The sequence below is a fragment of the Tympanuchus pallidicinctus genome, unplaced genomic scaffold (genome assembly GCF_026119805.1).
Source record: "Tympanuchus pallidicinctus isolate F22 unplaced genomic scaffold, pur_lepc_1.0 scaffold24, whole genome shotgun sequence".
NCBI classification, from domain to species: domain Eukaryota; kingdom Metazoa; phylum Chordata; class Aves; order Galliformes; family Phasianidae; genus Tympanuchus; species Tympanuchus pallidicinctus.
This window is the reverse complement of record NW_026294741.1, coordinates 1,212,935-1,235,333: the sequence shown is the minus strand read 5'-3', so window position 1 is coordinate 1,235,333 and position 22,399 is coordinate 1,212,935. Positions and strand designations below refer to the sequence as shown.

The window sequence follows — 22,399 nt, the reverse complement described above, 5'->3', positions numbered from 1 at the left end:
CCAAAAAGGAGAAGGTCAGGATTTCCTTTTGGTTTTGTACCTGCCTTCCAGGACCCGTTCTCCTGAAGGTGGTTTTGTGACCCTGGTGCTGCATGTAATTCAAGCAAACACTTACGAATGTGTACTGAGTAGAGGTAAAAGGGATGGTTGAAAAATGTTCCTTTCTTTTTTCTTGCTTCTTTTTCCTTTTTGAATGGCACGATTCGCCTCCTGGTAGCAATGCCATTGCAGTAGAACGATTCGGTTGCCCTTGGAAGGTCAAACTTTATTTATTTATTCCTGATCCTGCTCAGTAATTGTGGAGCTGATGGTGGTGGCACGTGTGCCTGGCCGTGCGAGGAGCTTCCACATGGAGCGTGAATGACTGCCTGAATCTAAAGCCATGGGTGGCAGCCCTGAGCAGAGGCTGCGGTGCCAGGATCCAGCAGAACAAATGGGGGGCCACCATGGTGGGAGAGAGGCTGATGTGTGGTGACAAAAGAAACCAGTGACAATGGGATTCAGTCTGAAACAAAGCTGGAGTGGAGGTGCACTTCAGTCTTCAGCAGCAAGTATTTGGGTGCAGGTTTCTTTAAATTTCAGTGTTCTTTGGCCTCCATGAGGGCTGAGGCCAGCTGCCCTCGTTAGTAGAGTGCTGGCAGCTGTGATGGGAATTTCTCTTCCTGTGTGCAGTTTCTTTGTGTGGGGCAAATGGTTACTGGTGGCTGAAGGTTCCACATCTCCTCTGTGGCTGCTCAGCGTCTTTTGCTTCGGGACTCTTCAATCTGAGGTAAGTGCACTGAACTTCTAACTTTGCCTTATTGCTGTGGATGATGCTCCTAACTTGTGCCCTGAATTGTGCCTGGAAGCTCTTTAAAATGGGAAGTGGTGCTATGAAGATGAGTGCCATGGTGTGAGAGGTTTCTCATTCACTTTGCTCACAGCTTGGTGGTCTCCTGGTTGTTACTGCTTCTGTAAAACAGTGCCAAGTGGCCAGAAGGAACCTTTTCTTCTGTCCTCTGCCATCACCAGCTTCAGTCTTGCATCTTTGGAAGGGTTGGCTGTTATCCTTTGCCACGTGGAGGTCTAAGAAACATAGAATGCCAAAGAGGGCAGTGGCTTGCAGTGTGCCATGAGCCGGTTTCTATGCAGAGCTGATGCTAACAAAATCGGAATGTTTTTCTGCTTTAGTCTTTGTTCGGAGCAGTCGTTAGAAGCTGCTCTCTGGGTGGGGGCACTTGAGATGGAGCCCTTCTGGGGTGGGCTGTTGGTTGCTGCCTGATGTCCTCAGCTGTGTGTGCCCGTGGTGCGGAGCAGTTTGTGCCTGGTGGTGCAGCTGTGCTTCGGGGGTGGGGGTGGAGGAGAAGCACCGCAGCCCTCGTGCCGCTCCTCTGAAATGGGGGCAGATTACCTGGAGAAACCCGGTGTGGGTGAGTTGATGTGTCCGGTGAGGACTGCTGCCGGGGTCCGGGGGGGCTGGGGGCTGCGGCCCTCCATCTGCCGGGCTGTGGCAGGTAATAGGGAGCGGGAGCTGAAGAACTCGGTGCAATTAGGAGAGGGTGCGATTAAGAGCAGAGTTGTGTTTTTTGATACCGTGCGATTGATGGATGCGTTCGCTGGGCTGGGATTGAAACTCCTATCGCCGTGACCTGAGAGTAACTGCTATTTTAATTAAAAGGCTCTGAGAAAAAGCCTGGGGTGAGCTATTTATTATTTATCAAGTGTTTGCCTTCCCGCCGTTAGCCAAAGGTCAGCGGCTTTGCGGGGGGGTTCGCTGGGGGCCGCCGCCCGCGGGGCGTTCGTGTCCGCCAGGGGGGGACCGCGCAGCGCCGCCGGACGGAGCGGGGCCGGGGCCGGAGCTCGTGTTGGTGCTGCGGGTTTGTTCCCGTGGTTCTGCCCCGCGCTGCGGCCGGAGGGCCGTGATGGAATTGCCGGCTGTGCCTTCGTGCCGGGGTCGGCACGCGGGGAAAGGAGCGCAATCTTTCCCCCAGCAGTCGGCTTCCCGTAGGAGCGATCTGAGCACGAGGCACAGATGAAGGGCAAGGGCAGGCGGAGCCCCGCGCCGCTCCACGCGGTACAAAACCCGCCGCTGTGGCCTCGTCGCTGCCCCGTGCCTTTGTGGGGCACCGCGCGTCCACGTTGTGCCGCGTGCGGGGCAGAGCTGGCTGCTGGTGGCGGAGAGCTCGCTAATGAGCGGAGCTTCTGCCATCTCGCAATCCTACACCCCATTACAGAGCAGTGTGTGACCTTTCCTGAGCTGGAGTGCTGACCTCTTTCCTCCTGAAAGATGAGCGGTGAGTGTGCAGCAGTTCCCCTTTCTGATTGCAGAGCTCTTTTAAAGTGACAGTAAATGCCAAAGTATTGGTTATGGGGCTCCTCGAGGCATCGAAAATGAGAGACAATTGAAAGCAAGAGGGAGAGGATGGAGCCTTCTGTACCTCTCTGGCAGTCAGCCTGAAGGTCTCCCAAGGTCAGATCCTAAAGCTGAGGGCGTCTCCTGGCACTGTGAGGAAGCACAGGTCCCAGCCTGCGGTCTGGAGTTCTCCTTCAAAGCTTCGTGCTTCCCTCGCAGCATCTGTGCTTGCCCATGCAGTGGGCTCGTTGCAGCAGTGCTAGCAGTGAGCCCAGCTGAGCTGCGCTGTGGGGAGGCCTCGTTGCCACTGTGTGCTCCTCGAGTCGGGGCTCTGCTCTGCAGAACTGCTGAGATGGGCACTGGTGGAGCAGTGACCTCTTGCAAGCGTGTCCTGCGCTGATGCTCTGCAGAGAAATTGCTGGGGAGAAATGAAGTGGTGTGGGTGCGTGGTGCCTTCCCCCCCACAGTGCCCTGGCTGACAGATGAGCACTTCAGCTGCTCCCCAGTGTTCTGCAGTCAGCACATCCCTGGTTATGCGCTGTCAGATTGTCCCCACAACATGTTGGGGGTAAGGGAGCAAAGGGTGTAACAGGGCCAAGTCTGGTGCTGGGAGCTGCCAGAGCAATTTGCAGCTGTGCCAGGGGCCTGGAACCTGAGCGTGCCAGTGCCAGGCTTCGTGAGGGCAGGTAGCAAGGCTGTTAATGTTCTGGAAATGCAGCTCTAGTTAAGCTGTTAGAGACTTGTTTAGTTCCAGTTGTGACAGTTTGAGCTGAAACCCTTCCAGGTGAAGGCAGCCTTGTTGTGGCATGGGATCTGACTGGTCTGAACGGACAGAGGCTCTCGGTGTCCACTTCTCCCAGCTCTGTGTGCACACACATTTGGCCCCATCCCTGCATGTTGGAGCAGGGCTGGGGTGGCGCTGATCATCCGCTGCCCGTTGCTGCTGGGGATGTGGGGTCCATGGGGTCCCACCGGGGCTGTCCTTGCTGCTGTCTCAGTGCTGCTGCCTGTGTGCACACCGCGAGCTCATTCTGATGTGCGCTAATGCTATTATCCTCCAGAAATTGAAATCAAGTCTGAACCTATAATGTTTCACTGGGAGGGAATTGGGGTTATATATTCCTGTGTACAGCAGCATTCTATTTCAGTCATAGCATTTAATTATGATTGGTGTGTTAGTGCCCACCAGAGCATAACAAATTGTCATTATGTTATTCTGCTGAGTCTAATTTAATTGGCAAGTTGTCACAAAAGCAATTATCCATCATTTATTTTGTTGCCATAACCACATCTTGGAGAGCACCTGCTGTCTGAAGTGGAAAGGCTCTGCAGTCTCCTGGTCCTGGATTTCTTCCACTTGTCTGACACAAAGGCACCGTTTCCTCTTCTTGTTTAAAAACACGTTCCCTGTTTCCTGCAGTGGTCCCATGTGCAGGGCTGGAGCTGTGGGGGGGCTGGGGCCTGGCTGAGCCCCGTGTTGTCCTGTGATGGTCCTGGGGCTCTGCTCCCTCCCAGACGCTGCTGCCCGATGCAGTGTGGTGCTTGCAGGGCAGCTCTCAATAAGCAACTTCCAGATACCTTATCTGGGCTCCCATAGAGATAGCAGGCTGGCCAGTGGAAATTAGTGGCTTCTTCTAATCTAGTGGGCAGAGTAATAATAAGATTTCCCAAGACTAACCCAAAATTGCAGATTTTCTCCTTCCTGAGACAGTGTGGGACTCTTAGCTGTGTGGGTTTGGGAGAGGGCATCCAAAATTGCACAAGGCCAATGCAGACGTGAGAGGATTTGAAGCCTAAGACACAGCAATGAATGAGTAAATAGACAGGATCTGTTTTGATGTCTGTATTTCTCCCAGTTCCTCCTCTCTCCACCCTGCCTGTAGTCTCTTCCCCTCCCGCGGTTCTAATTAGCTGCTAATGAGGAGAGGTGACTTTGTAGTTAAGGCACAGGTAGAGCGCCGAGTTCCTGGTCTGCTGCGGCCACTGAGCCCTTTGTTTTTCCCTGCCTCGATTTCCCCATCTATAAACCAAGGCACAATTCACTGGAGACGGATGTTGTAAAGCTAAGCGGACTGGCATTTGCAAAGCAATTTGCTTTGAAGGTCGGGCTGTCAGCCCGCGCGGTGGGCAGCTGGGGCCTGGGGTCGCTGGAGGAGGCGGAACGGATCTGAGCAGTGAGCGGGTGCCGCTGCTGCGGAAGGGAAACGGGCTGAGAACTTCATCGAACCCTGCACGACTTCACAAGCCAGCAGCCGCCTCGCTGCCTCCTCGTCCATCCCTGTCCCCGCGGCCCCCCGCACTGCCGGCGGTGGCACCAGGGGGTGCTGCGTGCTCACGGCAGGGCTGCAGCCGTCGCTCGGGGATGGCAGCAAGGTGACTTTGTTACCTGTTCGGCCGGGCGTTGCTGTTGTTTTTTTTTCCCATTTCTCCCTGGGATGATGAAGGCGTTATTGGGATGAAGTTTCCCACGGCAGTGCCGGATGCTCGCTCTGCCCCTCGCCGATGGGATATTTGAGTTTCTGTGCTCTGAGGGGAGGGGAGGGGGTGAGCTTCTCCCTGTGCTGTGGAACGGGCTCTGGGATGGGCTGGTGGCACCCGGAGCCTTGCTGCCATCCCTTGGCACCCAGGGGGACCCCAGTAGTGCCCCTGGGCAGCACATGTGGAGCGCATCCAGGGGGTGGCTGTGATGCCTCTTACAGCACGGCCAGTATTTGCTGATGAGATGTGAGATGCCCTGAGCAAAGCCCACGTTGTCTGCTTGGCTCTCTGTGCTGTGCTGGTCTGAGGGCACGGGGCTGCTCGGCACAGCACGGCGGCAGGCGGTGCATCGTGGCTGGGTTTATCACATGAAGATAACGGTGGTGTTTGCAGTCGTACAGGGGAAAAGATAAGGGGAAGAGCTGGAGAGAACCTGGCTGGGCAGCAGAGATAAATTTACTGTGCTGCAGGAAATTGAAATGTGAAACAGAAATCTCAAGCGGGTGAAATGGTTAGAAAGGTGCAGAGGTTGAGGCCGGAGCGCGCCCGGGGAGGGTCATGGTTAACCCCTCAGCTCCCACACTCTGAGCTGCCTCCCGGGACACCCCTCCACAGCTGCTGGTGGGGCCCAACAAAAGAGCAGCTTTGAAACATGTACGTACTGCTTGTACTGCTGCAATTTCTTGGTGTCGTGAGGTCGCCCGTGGCCCCTCTGCAGACAGCTCTGGTTTTCTCATCAAAGGAGCCCTGAAGTCACAGTCAGGAGCAGCTCCAAGTGGCGTCACAGTGAGCAGCAGTGTCTTAATGTCACCTCGCCCCCTGCACGCCGGCTCTGTCTCGCTGACATGAGTGGTGAAATCCTCCTGAACATCAGCAGCCCCTGGAGTGAGTCCTGTGTCTTTGAAATGCCCTTCAGAACCTGGCTGCCAAAATGAAGCATCTTAGAGTGGTTTTCTTCTTTGTTCGGTGCTGAAACGGTGTTGGCACTCTGTGGGTGCTGATGGCTGCACCAAATGTTTGGGGTTACAAACTTCTGTGCATGGAAACAAATGGGGATTTGTGAAGAGGACTGTGGTGAGAGCAGAGCTGAGGATTTAAAGGCTGGGAGCTGAGGTGCTGCGCTCACAGCTGAGAAGTCTGGAATTATCTGGAGGGAGTAATGAAACCGTGAGCGAGAGGGAAGAGCAAGCTGTGGTTTGTGGTGCTGAGAAGTAAATCAGCTGTGGGGCTGAGCGGGGTGCAGGAGCACACGCTGATGCAAGCCCTTCCCACTGCCCTGCCGTGAGCAATCTGCACGCCGTGAGATTGCCTTGTCCCTTCCAATGATTGTTAATGCTGCTTTTTCCCTGAGCCATCAGAAGCACTTTCCCCTCATCCTGGTGGTTCTTGCCCATTTTGCTCATTCTGACCCCGGCACCCAGGGCAGTCGCATCCCATCGCGCTGCATCTCAGTTGTTTGTGCCCCTACTTTGTGCTCAGCCCCTGTAGATGGCAGAGGGGGGTGTTTTTTGGAAGGGGGAGAACCTTATATTTTTCTATTTTATACAGATATGGAAATGATAGCAAACTTCAGTGAGAGTCCACCCTGGTCGCAGAGCTCCAAGTGCCAATTCAGCAAAAGGCTTTAATGGTGCAGTTAAGTGTAAGCCTGCTCTTACGTCTGTAGCTGTTAGTGAAGTGGTTTGGCACGTGCAGCAGTGTGCTCTGAGCTGGGGCTGTGCAGGGGCTCTGTTTTTCCTTGGGCAGAAGAATTAAGCTCGGGTTGGTATCACCTATTAATAAGGCGGGGAGTATCCAGGCAGTACTTGTGCAGTGCAACGGAGCTCATCATTTTTCTATATATGAGCAATTAAGCTGCACCGGGAGGCCTATGTCTTTATATCATCACCTAATGACTGTGCAAAAGTATTCAGGGGAAGGAGAGGAAAAAAAATCACATCCATATTTAATTGGCAAAGTTATCACCTTCACTTCAGAGCCCCAATTTGCGGCGCTCTTGGCCTGTTTCCAAGTCAGATCTATTTCCCCAGACTGGGAAGTGAGTCCAACGTCCTTATATTGTACTTCTGCAACAAAATGCCATTTCAAAGATCAGGGACGCTCTCACTGCTGCTGTAACTAACAGAAAGTCTCTGTTCTTTGCAGCCAACAGGGGTACCTTTGAGCTGATGGGCTGCTTTCGTTTTTGTAAGGAAATCATGGGTGTTATTCTTATTACCCAGCCCCAGCTTGCCTGTCAGCTTGCATTTCTCATTGCACTAAAACAAAAAGCCATCTGGAGCGCCTCTCACTGCTCTTGGGGTTGCTGGGCTGCAGCACCTCTGCTCCGTTGCTCCCAAAGTCTCTTCCTGCTGAACTCTCCAGCCCATAGCTTCCATCTACGTACCCCACGCTCCCAGTTCCCCTCTGCCCTGTTCAGCTCTCAATGTCTCTGTGCCCAGTCCTGCTTTTGCTGGGCAGTGAGGAGCAGCACAGGCTGCTGCCCTCCATTCGGCATCGGAGCCGTCTGCTGCCATTTCAGGTGACTGCGTCTGTTCAGGCAGCTCATTTACACACTTGGTGGTGTTCTGTGACCCCTGTCCTTCTGTGGTTCCACTGCAGCTGTCTGTCTGGGTGCAGCCCTGCTCTGCTCATTGCAGGGCTTCTCCTTCTCCGCCTGCATTGTGCAAGACGGGGAAAGGAGAAGAGTGAGAAGGAGGAATATCGACACCTTCCATCTGCTAAAGCCTGGTAACTGGCCTTTGACACTTCTGTGCCACTTCATCTTCACAAAGCCCCAGCTCTCTGAAGATTAATTGATGTAGGCCACTCAACCCATTTTCAAATCTCTTTCAGTTACCATTTAAAACCTTCTGATTTATTTTTTTTGATAAAGTCACCGAGGCTTTTTATGGATTCTCAAACGATTGTCCAGCTTGACAAATTGGATTCTTAAAGCCGATCCTTTAAAGAAAAGGATGTGGTTTGACAAGACAAGAAGCAGCTCATCTCGGAGACGGGGGGATAAACACACAAAGGAAATCCCCGCTCCACAACAGCCGTTGTGCTGTGATCTGCCTGAGATGGGGGGGCCTGGGGGGCTCGGATGGATGCATGGATGGGAGCAGCAGGTGTTGGCTGTGTCCCAGCCCTGTGGTCCAGCAGTGCTGCTCCTGAGGGTGATGGCGGATGGGTTTTATTGCTGATGCGCCCGTTGTGCTGTGCTGCCCCAGAGTGACCAGCTTGGGGCTGCGGAACGGCAGTGATTTTTGCTCTGTGCCAGCTCAGGGGTGACCCTGTGGCATCTGTTCCCAGACCTGCTGCCCACCCGTCGTTGGTGCTTGCAAATGCCCAGGGATGAAACCTGTCTGTGGAAATGTTGCTGAGGTTGCTGTGTTGCTGAGAGCTGGGAACTGTCATTAAGGATATTAATGTGGTTTCTTAACGAGTGCTTTGCTGCTCTTCTGCTGTGGGTTGAGCTTGGCACTGCCTGGAGGCAGCTGGGCTGGGAGCGAGGGGGTCTCCCAGCAAGGGCTCTCCTGGTTCTGGGGACACCCAGCTATTGATAAACCCACCTGGGGACTTCAGTGGGTGCTGGGGTCCCCACCCCATAGTGCCACAGCTGGGAGCTGGAGCACTGAGCCCTCCCAGACCAGACGAGATGTGATCAGCTTCTGTTTAAGTAATATTTTAATTGCTGGCTTCTGCTTTCCATTTCTTAACTGACTGCCTTCACTTTGGAAATCTCACCCCAGCAGCTGCTCTGAGTAACGCACTGCAACTCCTACCTGCTCTCTGTGCTGTGTGACTCCAGGTGATACTTTACATCTTATTATGATTATTTATTATGATGTCCGGCTTAGTTCTGTAGCAGAGGGAGATCATTCACCTCTCCTGCAGTAAAGAGAGCTTTCTATGTTGTTTTCAAAGCCATTAAAGCTTTGAAAACTCCTCTGATTTTTTTTTTTAAAAGCTAAAAAACCTACAGAGCTGCAGAATAAAATGCTGACACAGGTCGGCTGCTGTAGAAGGAGCACAGACCCTCCTGCTGTGTCCTATTGAATCGCAGCCGGAGCTCAGGATCAGGGAAGGAGCGATGTGCTTGCTGTAGAGCACGGCTCGGGCTCTGGGGACCAGGCTGGGGGATGCTGAGCCCTGGCTCTGCGCTGAGTTTTCCTGCTGCCATGGTGCTGTGGGTGCTTGGAGATGAGCTCACATGGGGCATGCCTGGCTGGGAGCCCCATTTACCATCACCTTCACTCCTTTGTTAGTGTCAGATTGGGCCGTGGGGAACCAACGTGTCGTGGTTGTGGCACCAGCCCAGGTCCTGCTCCTCTGCACCCAGATCTCTGTGGTGGGCTGTTTCCTGTAGCTGCAGGATGCCCAAATGCTGTGGCTGGTGGCAGTGAAGCCCGTGTAGATGTCGCTGCTTTTAGAAGTGCATTGCACTGACCATATGGCTGGGGAATTGCCCGGCTGCGTTGGTGATGGGATGATAATGAGTGCTAACTCTATCCGGCCTGTCTGTACCCCGCAAAGGCAAGAAAGCACTGTTCATTAAGCTCTCGTTAAAGTGTCACCGTAAGGAGAAAAAGCATCTCTATACAAAAATGGCTGCCATTCCTTCCCCATCACTTCCCTCGGGCAAACAAACCCCCTCCAGCATTGGTGGCCGCTGCCTGTGTCTCTCTGGGTCACCGAGGCAGCACATGGGAGCTGAGTGAGCCCTCGGGTGCTGCAGGTGTGTGCTGTGTGTTTTGTGCAGCAGCAGGAGGGAGTGGGAGCTGCAGGAGGAAAGTAGGGCAGCAGCGCGGTGTGTCGGTGCAGCGGGATGGCCGGGCAGCAGCCGTGCAGCTGCGGCACTTTGTCAGTGTCAGGCGGTGACAAATGACACCGCAGAAAGTCACAGGGCTGTGGTGCTTCTGCAGCTGTGACACCTCTGGAAACAAGGCAGGTATTGGTGCTGCGCCTCAGGTCTGGAGTCGGCCTTAATTAATCACGGGAACAAGGTCTGTCCTTGCTGCTGCTGCTCTCCTTCCTTGGTGGGGATGAGGAGTGCGGTGCAGGCAGTGCTGGGTGGGGAGCATGGTTGCCTTTGTGTCAGGGCAGTCAGGGGGAAGCTGGTTATTGCTGTAGTGTGGTACTTATGGTTGTACCAATTCAGTGCTCTGAAATGCAAACAGGAGCGGTGTGTTCATAACTCAACCTTGAGGGGGGAAGGAAACTCTCAACACTGTGTTATGGGGAGAAACCACTTCACCTCCCCTTATCTGGTTGTTCTGCGAAGGCTTTGCTCAAATTTGTGTAATTAAAAAGCTTGAAAGCAGCTTGTTTCCTATATGGAGGAGAAGCACAATGTATGGTACTGGCAGAGCTGTTCATACATACGAATGTTTTTATATTTACTAAAATGAAGTCAAGGTGTGACACTTGAAACTGTGGCTGCTGTGGTGAGGGCCCAGCAGTGCCAGGGCCACGTGCTTGAAGCACGCTGCAGCTCCATGCCCTAACCAGTGCCAGGCCGTGCCTCTCTGTGCCTTCTTAATCTCACTCAGTTCACTGCTTACTCCATATGCCTGAAACAGAACAGAAGTAGGACGTGGTGTGCTCTGCAAAGCTGCAGTGGTGGAAATAATTTCAGTGACGGTGTTATTAATGAACGTTAGAAGCAGGGAATGGCCACCAGGCTCACAGACCTGGTGCTCACACAGGCTGTGTCCATCTGCTGCCTGCACCCTCACTGCTATCGCCTGCCTGAGAGCTCGGTGCTGCTTTAGAGAACTGCGGAATTGTTCAGGTTGCAAAAGACTTCCAAGGTCCCCAACCCATCCCTCAGTGCCACATCCCCACAGATCTGGAACACCTCGGGGGATGGGACCCCTTCATTCCAATTCCAATTGGGTAATTCCAATCCCTGACTGCTCTTTCCTGTTCTCCACTTACCCCTTCCTGGCATGGCCTCACGCTGTGCCCCTGGCCATGCAGATCCCCACCCCTGGGGCACTGCTGCAGTGTGTGGGCACACAGTGCTGGTCTGAGGGAAATGCAAATCCAGGGCAATCACCTGGAGCAGCAGCAAAGCGAGAGGTGATGAAACCCAATCAGTTGATAACGCTTCATGGCAGCAAAAGATTTGCGGATTATCTTTCTTTGTTTTTTCCTGTCCTTGTCTAAACTATTCCTCTGGAGTTCTCCGGGAATAAATCTCGTGCCCGTAAACCCAAAGGTTTCCAGGCCCCCGATGCCAGCTGGGTCTTGGCATGATGGTGATGGGTCAGTGGTTGGACTCACTGATCGTAGTGGTCGTCTTTAATGACTGTAGGATGCTGGGTACAGCAGTGCTGCACGTGGCAGTGAGGGACGGTGGCAGGTTCCTGAGCTGGCATGGAAATGATATAATTGCACTTTGCAAGCAGTAACTGCATAATTTTAGTTGCTCAGTGTGTTGCTTCTTAAGACATCTTTCCCCTTTCTGCGCTAATTTGCATTGCACGGCAGGGTTCGTCGTGTGGAGCCAACATTGCTGCTGGGTGCAGGTCCTTGGCCGGGCTCGGGGGTCAGCTCAGGTCCTGCGTGAGGTGCGTGGCACTGAGGGGGCTTCTGCCACACGCCCCTGAAAGCGGGAGCCCTGCGTTGTTCGGCTGTGGACAGCTGTCCCTGGGGGGGGGCAGCTGCAGCCCCGGCCCCGCGGTGCTCAGCAGGCTGTGCCGGCCGCTCGGCGGGCGCTGAGCTGCAGCCAGAACTGATCTCACTTAAGGCTTTGCAAAGCCGCGGATAATGCACTGCGAGAGTGAACAACTGGGATGAAAAATAATTGCACTCCTATTTTTCTCCAGCTTTTCTTATCAATGACTTTATCACCTCTGGTTTTATTTTACACCTTATTTAGACTTTACTGTAATCCCAGCTATTTCACCATTGACACCTCCTTAATACCTTGTCTAACACCTCTGACACCTCTGGCTAATGCCCAGGCCCTTCTCCAGCACCGAGCAGCTCCAGAAGCAACAGAAAAGAGCTGAAATGGAGAGAGAAAAATTATTTACTGCTCCCTCTCTGTGAATAATGGGCTGTGAGGAGGGAGGGCGGGGGGTGAGCCCCCCCAGCCACTGAACTCACCCCACGTCGGTCTGTAAGGGGCACTCGGGGCTGCTGGGAGATGTGCAGCAAGTGTTAGGCAGAGAGAAGAGGCAAGGATTTATTGTTGGAGAGAAGCTGCAAACGGTAAAGGCTTGGTGAGTTGAAGCAAATTAATTCCCCTCACTTAGGCACCCTGTGCTGAGCCCAGCTCTATGCACAGCCCTTGGCCTCGCGCTCCCTGCAGGAGCCAGCCCTTGTGCGCTGCCAGTTGTCCACGTGCCACCTCCCGCTGCCCATGTCCCATCACCCAGAGGTAACAGCGCTGTGGGTTTTGGTTTTTCTCCCCCCTAATCTTTGAACCTAAAGGCTATTGCTACATTACCTAGATTTAACTACTCATTACACAAACTGTATCTCTAAAGTGAGGGATATGGCAGCTTTATTATAAGTTTATTTCATGCTAATTCAAGCAAATAAATTTGCTCCAGCTGTGGAGCAAAGGAGATTAATAACCTCGAAGATCACTCTGCTGCTTTGATGAGTTTCTTGAACAGAGTAGAGTACATTGAGGAAGAGCAACTAGATTAGTCCAAAAACCCCTTTAATTATTAGTGACACTGTGCAAACTGCTTCATACGAGTGGAATACCAACTACTTAACTCCTGACCTTATTATTCAAATAAACACTTCTCATTATAGCAACATGACTTGCTCGTCAACACATCCCATCAGCTGCCTGGTGTTGGGTCTGAATGTCCCCGCTGTGTCAGCAGGGAGCATACGGCCCTCGTTAGGAGCACAACGGCCTTAAGGGTGCTGGCACTCCGGGGGGCGATGGGTGCTGTGTGCTGGATGGAGGGCTGCGCTTCGCTGGGATGGGCTGAGCGTTCCTTTTCTTACCCTGCCTTCCTTGGAGGTGGTCTGGCAGTGCGTCACCCTTAGCTGCTGTTCTCCATCCCAGTGCATGGAGTGGTGGAGCAGACCCTGAGTGCGATGGGCGCTGCTCTGGGACCCAGCCCTGCCCTTGGTGCCTCGCTGCCATAAGGCAGCCCTTCTGTTCTATGTAGAGCAAGCAGAAATGATGTGTTAAATACAGCCCGGGCTGCAGCTCTGAATGAAATCAATTCTTTTTTGATTCCCTGAGCTTTTGAATGTTCAGCCCTGCTGAAGAATTGTTAGCAGAAGAATGGGGCTGAAGGAGCAATCCTTGCGTATCGCTATTGACTCAATTATTTTGCCTCTTGATTTTCTATGAAGCGGCCGCAATGCCGTGCCGATATGCTGATTGCTAATGGCTCAGCATTGTTAGTGCTGGCTCCCAGCGGAATGCCTTCATCTCTGCGCTCCCCAAGGGCAGCATCTGGGACCGCGTTTTATTGTGAGTGATGCAAACTGCGGCGCACAGAGGGATGTGTGGAGGGGCAGAGATGGGCGCTGTGCTGCTGACCTTCCTCTGCTCGAGATTCCCGGTGCTGCTGTGCACAGGTGGATGTGGCAGAAGGAGGAGAGGGTGCACTTGCCGTGTCACCATCGTCACTACTGGCAGTGCTGGAGTCCGAGAGCCCCTGCATTACTGGAACCAAGCCGGGGGTCCAAGTTAGTGGGGCTGCAGGGGACAGAACAAGGCAGCCACAGCCCCATCCGGATTTGCTCTTTTGTGATAAAAGAAGTATTTCCCACCTATAGAAGGTGCTGAGATAATGGAAACAAGTGCTTTGGATCTGTGGATAAAAAGGGCAGAGGAGGAACAAAACACTGCCTGGCTTTGATGATGCAAAGCCCTGTGCAAGTCCTGTGTGTTTCTATTAGTGGCTCAAATGCACCCCAGGCAAAAGACAAAAAGACAGAGACAGATATATGCTTTCTCGTGCCTGCTATTCTTGCTGGTGTTTACATTGTGTATCAGGAGCCTCTGCGTTTGGGAGAGGAGGACTGGAATGGGACTGGGACCCATGGAACAGTGTGAGGCCTTGAGCACTGCCCCCTGTGCGTGGGGACACCTGGGACAGCTGGGGAGGGAGCCAGGAGCTCAGGGGGAAGAGCAGCTTTCTATTTCAGTAACACTCGAAAACACCTTCGGTGCATTGCTGTCAGGGGAGGGAAGAAAAAGCCCAAAATCAATATGAAATGATGATTTCAATTGGAGCCATTTTCAAAGCTGTCAGGAGCTGCGAGTGAAGTGCAGTAACTGGAAAGGAAAAACACTTATTCAGACTCCTTTTGGAAAACAGAGCCCTCACCATGCTGCTCCTGAGCAGAGCAGTTCTCCAGTCCCATCCGGTGCTGCTCTGCTCCCAGGGATGGGGCTGTGGGAGCTGGGGCAGCTGTGGCACCGCTGCACAGCAGGTCTGGGGGGGATCTGAGCCACCCTTCGTGTGATGCCTCAAGTGCTGACTCTGTAATGCCATCTCCCCACAGCTGGCTCGGGGCGGGGGTCGCTTGGTTAATGCACGTCTCCATCTTCATTGCCTTTTTAACTCGTTTTTAATCAGTAATTATTATTGAGCGGGAGCGATACGCAGGCTTCTCTCACCCGCTCCCCAGGCGAGTGCCAGCCAATATGTCACAGCAATTAGTGCCTGGTGGTAATGGGACACGGGATGGCCACTGCCACCCTCCCACTCTGGCTCCTGGATGTTGGATCCTCCATTTACCAGCTCAGGTCCAACCCCGGCACACTTGCAATTAACTGCTCATGTCTTATGCTATGTAATGCGGCTGAACGTGGGATGCTGGGGGGATCTGGGGCTTTGTCCATGGGCGCACAGTCACAGCCCTCCTGGGGCACTGCTGTCGTGTGCCCAGATGCCCTGCGGAACAAATGGGCTTTAAAACTGCCCCATTGTGTTATTCCTTATTAATAACGAGGCGGCCCTTGTAAATAGCCATGAAGGGAAGTGCTTAAGCTCATAATTAATAAGCGCTGGATTGGCTTCTGCTGCTGAGCCGCAGTCTGCAGGGAGCGGCGGTGGCGGGGATCCCAAATCCAGGATCCCATCCCCAGGGGGTTCCAGCTCCAGGGTCTCAACTCGAGGATCCCATCTTTGGGGAGTCCCAGCTCCAGGTCCCTGTGGCCGGGCAGTAGAGGATGGGGGCACTGAGAGCTCAGAGCACGACTGACTTACAGACCCTGCACTGAGGCTCAGCCATAAACGCTTTATGCCAGGAGTAGAGGGACGCAAATCATGTTTATGTCCCTTGTTCTCTTTATCGGGACACTGATTTGACAGAGAAGGGAAAATTTTGCTTATTTTACAACTCTGCTTTTAGCTGCAAATTGATTTCAATAGCTGGGAGGCGAACACAAAATCTTATTTTGTCATTGGTGTAGAAATGTACATTTTGACACAGACCCTGTTGTGTAGAAGGAGCGGAGCTCTGGGCATCACCCACCCACCCTGCACTCATCGTTCAGAGATGTTTGCTGAACGATGGTGATGTGGCTGCCGTCCCCGTCCTGCCCCCACCCCGACACACTGCAGCCCCCTCCCCCCCTTCACTCCCAGCCCAGGTCCGAGCGCTCCCTGCCCCACTGCCAGCCCCAAACGACAGGGACAAGGAGATCTGTTCAAAACAGTTTATTGTATTTTTTTGTCAGACAAACACATTGATTTCTGGACCACAGTAGAGGATGGAAACCTTTCACAAACTTATTTATTTGAAAATACAAATATAAAATTATACTTTCCACATCTGTGATGTGAGAGACCCCCATCCACATAGTATTTTACAACAGGGCTTCAGAAAGCCATACACAGAGACCTGAAAGATGCTTGATATATATAGATACATATATATATGTATATATATAAAAAAAAAGTCACTACCAAAGTTCTCATCAGTTCATACTAAAGTATAAAAGGAAGGGCTAGGCTCGCCACTGTGCCATAGTATATTTAGGTACATTTATGACCACCTGAAACGCTTCGACTCGCACTCTAGCACTGATGGAGTTCGGACCTCGCACGACAGAACGACGCAGGTTTGCTCCCCGCTGCAGTGACACACAGCCCGGCGGCGCTCGCTCTGCGCGGCACTCGGCGCGTCCCGCTGGGCCCCGCAGCGCTGCCTGCAGCCGCCCGGCTCGGCGGAGCTGCACCGCGGCGCACCTTTACTCTCTCAAACTTATTTTTTTTATTATTATTTTTTTGGTAATTTTATTACAGTATTAAAGTATTGCTTAGCTTACAGAATCTCCTCACGTAGTGTTCACACACAGAAATGGGTTCGACTTCGATTCTGTACGTATGAAACTCTACAGTGTACGCGCAGACCCCGGGCCCGCGGTGTGTCTTCGATGCATCCCGTCTTACACTGATCGACCCTCAGTTTTCTGTCGGAACTATTTTGCTTAAAAAACAAACCAAAACAAACACTAAAAAAAAAACAACAAACAGAATTCAAAAAATTCCACCCGAGAGACATTTCCATAGCGTAAAAGACAGCTACGAGTTAGTGTTTTGTTTGTTTGTGTAAACAGTTTCGTATGCAATATCATACGTAACCATGGCTGGCCTTCAGAGAAATGGAGGAAACGCTATTGCTTTATTCGGGGTTAGGCTGCGCTGAGCGGCAGAGCGGAACGCGGCGGTGGTGCAGCACGAGCCCTCATTCGCACCCACGATGGAAACAGCGTCGGAGGATTCGGAGCAGGGAGGGGGAAAAGAAACGCGAACACCTTTCAGGTCATACCAACAGCTACCCAATGGTTGACTACTCTAGCGAGATGTGTGACATTCACCAGCTGAATGAATGCTGCTGTACAATGGGAAAAGAAAATACAGCAAGAGAGCCATGCTACCTTAAAGTCCAAGCTACAAATTCAACTTAGAATGAACACCGATGAGTGTAAGAAACAAAAAAAGGGACAGATCAGGCTTCGCTGTAAGTGAGCCCATCGCAAACGACTTCTTATGTTTTAGTGGGGAGGGGAACTGAACTGCTGGGGTTCTGCAGCTCCTGCTGCGCTCAGCCCCGGCCCACGGCTGCTCTGTGGGAGCTGGGGGCAGGCGGCCGCCAGGCGCTGCGCTGGAAGCGAGGCGTGCTGAGCCGCTGCGCCAGCAAGGGCACAGAACCCCCGGGTGAGGGAACGAGGGAACAAAACCCCTTGGGAATGGACTCCGAGGTGAGCGGGGACTAACGGACCCTCAGCATGGGGAGCCACATCGAGACGTACCGGGTTCCAAGACATTTGTGCTATGGGCCACTGGGACTTCTCAAAAGGTATATAAACATCTAAAACATATTCACACAGATTAGCAATTTCTTCTGAGCATTCTTAAAAAAATATGTTTTTTTTTCTCTTAGTAAAATCGTTTTAATATACCGTGCCTCCCTCTTTTAAAAAATAAATTAAAAAAATCCAGTTTTGCATATCTAGCGTTAGCATTTAAGGTAGTATGGCACATCCCCTCTCAAAGGGTGGGGATCTACAAAATGCCGTAAGAGTTTGCCAGCATTTTTAACATCGTGAGACCTTTGGTTAGTTGAAACCGCATCAGATCAGCAAAGGAAAAGAACAACAACAACAGAAAGAAAAATAATAGAAGAGGAAAGGAAGGAAAAGAAAACAAACGAGGAAAACCTTCCCAAAATTATTAGCAAGTTTTTTTTTTCTTAAATAAGAGAAAGTTCTATCCTTACTGGTCCTAAATCTGAATAACTACATCTAAATTTTTAACCTTAATTACGATACACCTACCAATATGTACTAGAAGAGGAAGAGAGGAGGGGAAGATTCACTACACTAGCATCAGGACAGCACTCTTACAAGATAGCCATTTTATACACTATTAACATACAACAATGATCAACAAAGAATATTCTATGAGGTGACAGGGAATGGAGAGGAAAACCAACCGGTAGTACAGTACATCATCAACATTGACAAAATAGCCATAAAAAATCCCCTGACTGTACACTGAACCTCAGGGAATTTGGTTTGTTGCTTTTTTTTTTTTTCATTTTTTTTTTTTAAAGAATGGTTTCATTTATGTATCACTTGATCAAGTCTCAATATTTAAAAAGCGTCCAGCATCTTGCTTAAACCTGGTTGTTCGGAAATAAGAAAGAAAACCAACCGAAAACATTACACAAAAAAGCATGATTCTGTTCTCAAAAATAAGGAAAAACCCAAGGTTTTCTCCTTCTGGTTCGCAGTACGGTGCCTCACTTCCATTGCAGATGCCTTCTCTACCTTGTCTACTGAACGGCTACGTTATTCTACTCGTTAGTAAAATTTACAAAAATAGGAGTGCAGCAGCTCTTTTAACAAATGTCGCATTCAGTGTCTTATACTGGCTGTACCTAAAGTACCAAATTTATAAACGTAACAATTTAAAAAAATATTAATAAAACTCGTCAATATTACGTTAAAAAAAGAAGAAATATATCCACACTACAGTATGTTCTTAATGCCACCTACCGTGTTGTACTTCTAGTTGCTGTTGCAGGCCTATTTACCAATATTAAAAAAATTAAATTAAAAAATATCCTTCATAAGTTTCCTCCCCCAACAGAGGACCATATATATAACAGCCAAATATTAAACATGTGCAAATAGGAAACTGTCAGTTTTTCCCCTACCAGTCACAGTGCAATGATGTTTTATACTTTTATTTTTTTTTTCTTTTTTTTTTTTTAAATTCTGTTTACAACTACAATAAATTAAAATCTTCCTTTGCTTCTAGGGTGAAACTTGTAGCACTGAGGTATTCCCAAAAAAAAAAAAAAAAAAAAAAACCAGACAAACCAAAGTCGCTTTCCTAATTTGTTAATAACACGGAAAGTGATGGATAACAAAGGTACCCATGCGAGCTCTGCGCCGCTCCGCCTGCGCTGGGAGCGGCAACGCGGAGCAGCTGTGTGCTTCGAACCTTAAATGCGATAAATAGGAAAACCGGAGCTTCTTTTTCAGTCTTGGGAAAAGCAGTTTTTAAATTAAAAAGACGACGAGGCTGTCAGGGGGAAGCTGCGCACGCATGAGCAACAGGCAGAGCGGGGGCAGAGCGCCGACGGGGCAGCGCCAACCCGGGCAGCTGGCCTCGAGGCCACACCTGCGCTGCGTCTTCGGTTTTAATAGAGAAACTGCCTTAGACTGACTCCATCACAAAAATAGTTTGTATTTCTCTTTCTTAATAGTTTATATGTACGTAATGGAATCGTATTTACAGTGTTTGGTTGTGTTTCTTTTTTTTTTTTTTTTTTTTTTTTTTTTTTTGTTTGTTTGTTTTTTTCAGAATTCACGATTTCAAAAAACCTTATATCACCTCTTTCAACAAAAAAAAAGCACTTATAGAAAAAGGACGCCCAAAAGTCTGTCGTCCCTGCCTTATTGCCGAAAATAGAACCGGGTGAACGAAGACGGCACAAACAAAAGGAGGGGGGACGACCCGCGTGCTCCGCAGCCCCACGTCCTGCAATGACAGCAACTACAGAGACCGGGGGGCACGGGGGGGGGGGGGAGGGAAACAAAAGAAAACCTTAATATAAACAGCTAGGCTATGGTTAGGCTCCTACGAGATACACAAAGAATCAGGTCTACGTGGCTACGAGACTATGTCAAAACGCTACCAAAAAATGTGGGTCGAGTAGGTTTAAAAAGGGGGGGAAACCCTTTGAGAAAATAAAACGAACAAGAAATGGATTTTATATACATACTTTTAAAAGCTGTTGTTTTTATAGTACAGCAGATTCATGAGATGATGAGAGAGATTTTTTTAAACAGCCCAAGTCCGTCGAGTGCCACCTCCAGTTCGTTTGCTGTTGGTGAAGATGTAGTGCTGAAGTCTGACGATGTCACCTCACCGTGGGACCGCTCAGAAACTTCGCCCCGTTTTGCCCGGACATCCAGAGAGACTCTGCGAGGAGAGCAGCACACAGGACAGGGGAAGGGTCAGCTGGGGCTGTGCAAGTAGACCGCGCCTTCAGGGACATGAGGTGGCCAGCTTTTCCCCAAGGGGACAACGTCCTCCTGGGCGCTCTGCCGCGCTCCGGGGCTACGTTCTAAGGGGAGGCGCAACGCCTGGCGCTGCGGCTGCTGCCTGCATTGAACGCTGTGTGCAGCCAGCAGGGCGATGAGCAGCGGGGGCTGCAGGCGGCCCTGGGCCACCCCGACTGCCCCAAGCGCTGCACGGCGCAAGGGATGCGCGCCCCGGGATCTTCAGACCTGGTGGCCCCGGAAGAGTTAATAGCAAGGCTCATTTCCTCCTCTCGAAATCTATTTTCATTAGTAACGAGCAACAGTAAAAGCACTCTCTGTTTTTAAGTCATTAATGGCTTGAGTTTTAATACTGGCCGGTAAATGATGGTTATAGTTTGATGTGCTGTGGTAAGTGTAAAATGATTACAATATATTAATCTGATGAGCACTGCCCTCACTGCAGCGTTATTAGTTTGAATTACGATGTTCTGCTCAAACCTCCCACGTGCTCAGGCTGGCGGCCCACAGAACACGATGGATCTGACAAATCAGCCTGAGAACACACAGGATACGTGCAGCCAGTAACGGGGATTGAAGCAGGAGCGCATGGGCACCTCTTTCCTTTCCCACAACATAGCGCGTGCTGGACCGAATCCGTCCATCAAAGACTTTCAGATAATCTTGTATATATAGGGAGATGAAGAATAAATAGCAACCCCTTTTTTTTTTTTGCCAGTAGCTACCTATACGTTCATCTTTACACAGCTTAAAGCCCCTGAATGTGTTCCACAGGTCCCATCCCCAGCCTGCCTCCAGCCCTGATTGCACACTGAGATAGGGCAGCGCTGGGCTAAAGGCTAAGAAAGAAATGAAAGATGTCACATCGCATCTGTCTGCCTGGATCACGAGCTCTAACGGTGAATCCATGCACTCAGTGCGTACACCTTTCCGTTTCCATTGACTGACTTTCCTAATCTACGCTGCTCTCAGTGTAAGAATATTTGTTTGCTAAGATGGATATGCCAAAGGCCAAAAAATAACGAAAAAATTAAACATTTAATTAACTTGAGCTTAGTTCAAAGGGTAGGAAACTGGCAGCGATCCAAGGACGCATTACTTAGGTAATGTCTTTAATTTAATTTGCTTAGCTTTAATTTTTTAAAAATCTTGATAACTGCTCTGTGGTTACAACGTTATCTTCTAGCTGTGATATCTGGTACAGCCCTTGATTAAGCACGATGGTTTCTCTCTAATGAAGCAGTGGAGCTCATCTGTTTTTAGCTGGGTGCATTCATAGCCAATCTCTACCCCCGACAACGATGCTGGCACTTGGCTGTTCCCTTTGGGGATCACTGTTTATTTCTGCGGGGTTTTGAAGTCTCCAAATCAGTGTGCTAAGTGCACTGGGCCCGAGCTCCTGATCTGCCTTCCAGTTTCCAACCCATGAAATTGATTTAAATAAAATGAATCACAGAAAAGAATGATTAAAGGCCAAGGAAAGACAGAATGGAGATTAACAAAAAATTGTTCTCTTAACGTAAATATAAGGGAAATGGCAGTTTAGCACGAAGTACAAATGGTATATACTGTAATACCTCCAAGTGAGATGGCAACCAACCATGTGTAACGTTTCAATGGTATCCATTTGTAAAAGCCGTTGCAATCAAAGGTCCCTAAAATTGTACAATTGTTAAGTTCATCAGTGTTCTATACATGGGAACAGATGATTATTAATTTTTGGCAAGAAATTATCAAAGGACTTGAAAGACTGTGTTGTCAGCATGAATATGGAATATATATTTCCAAAAGCTGTGCTGGTCATTAATGACTCTGTGCTGAACTCTACAGGGTCCTTTCCAAGACCTTCTTGTTCCCTCAGATGCAAAAATAAACTCTGGGTTTTCCCTTTTTTGTTTCTAAACCAGGTTAGTAAATGGAGTGTGTTAAATAAAGATATAGGTAAAAAGGGCTCCTGAGCCTTTGCAGTTACTGGAGTACACCCAGTATGAAGGGCATCCCCTTAACTAAGAGGCTGCCAATCTCAAAATCCAATCCTAATTGGCCTTTGAAGAAGTCTCAGTGCAGACAGATCACGACAGCATGGCCTTTATCGTGCATCTCACTGCTTGAAAGACTGGGATGTCACCGAGGTTAAACCACCCAAATTTTCCAAAACAAGCAAGTCTTCAGGTGGAAACTGGAAAGGGGGCCTCAGAAGGGGTAAGTCTGAATTGGTGTAGCCTTCTCTCAGCAGAATAATCATACTCTGTGTTCTGTACTCAAATTCATCCAAAGAAGCTGCCACGTCCTCTGTGTGGCCACGTGCACAGCAGGACCAGAGCGGACTGCAGAGCATGAGGGCCCTTGTAGAGGCAGCGGCTGCTGTGGCTCTTTGGGTGCCGGCTGTTCATGCAGTACAAACAGCACCACTGCAGGAACTTTGTCTGCTCTGTGCTCCAGCTCCCCCAGCTCATCCCGTGTGGTCAAAGAACAGAACTGTCATTTTAGTTTGGAAAACCTCAGGGGAGATCTCTGTACTTTGACATGTTTATTTTATGAGAGGAAAAGATTTCTCAGCATTTTATGGAAAAAGGGAAAACAGTGTAGGT

General features: G+C 50.4%; 1 protein-coding gene and 1 long non-coding RNA gene across 19 annotated transcripts in view; one reads left to right on the top strand and one right to left on the bottom strand.

The window, feature by feature from the left end:
* Positions 1-782: 782 nt before the first annotated feature.
* On the top strand, positions 783-19,327 carry LOC128083657 (uncharacterized). Of its 2 annotated transcripts, none has more exons than XR_008208140.1 (2): positions 783-1,409; positions 19,108-19,327. It is a non-coding gene; the product is annotated as an uncharacterized LOC128083657 (long non-coding RNA). The 2 variants fall into 2 exon arrangements; XR_008208139.1 differs by lacking the exon at positions 783-1,409 and adding an exon at positions 1,892-2,273.
* MSI2 (musashi RNA binding protein 2) overlaps positions 18,482-22,399 on the bottom strand; it is a 184,636-nt gene continuing 180,718 nt past the window's right edge. For 12 of the 17 annotated variants that reach the window (XM_052689146.1, XM_052689150.1, XM_052689148.1 and 9 more), the window contains 2 exons: positions 21,386-21,463; positions 18,482-19,728 (listed from right to left, as the gene is read on the bottom strand). In XM_052689146.1, the coding sequence (XP_052545106.1) occupies positions 19,667-19,728; positions 21,386-21,463 (140 nt within the window). In that variant the 3' untranslated portion in view covers positions 18,482-19,666. Of the gene's footprint in view, positions 19,729-21,385; positions 21,464-22,399 lie in introns of those variants that run through there. The other 5 variants (XM_052689153.1, XM_052689143.1, XM_052689140.1 and 2 more) reach the window with 2 other exon arrangements.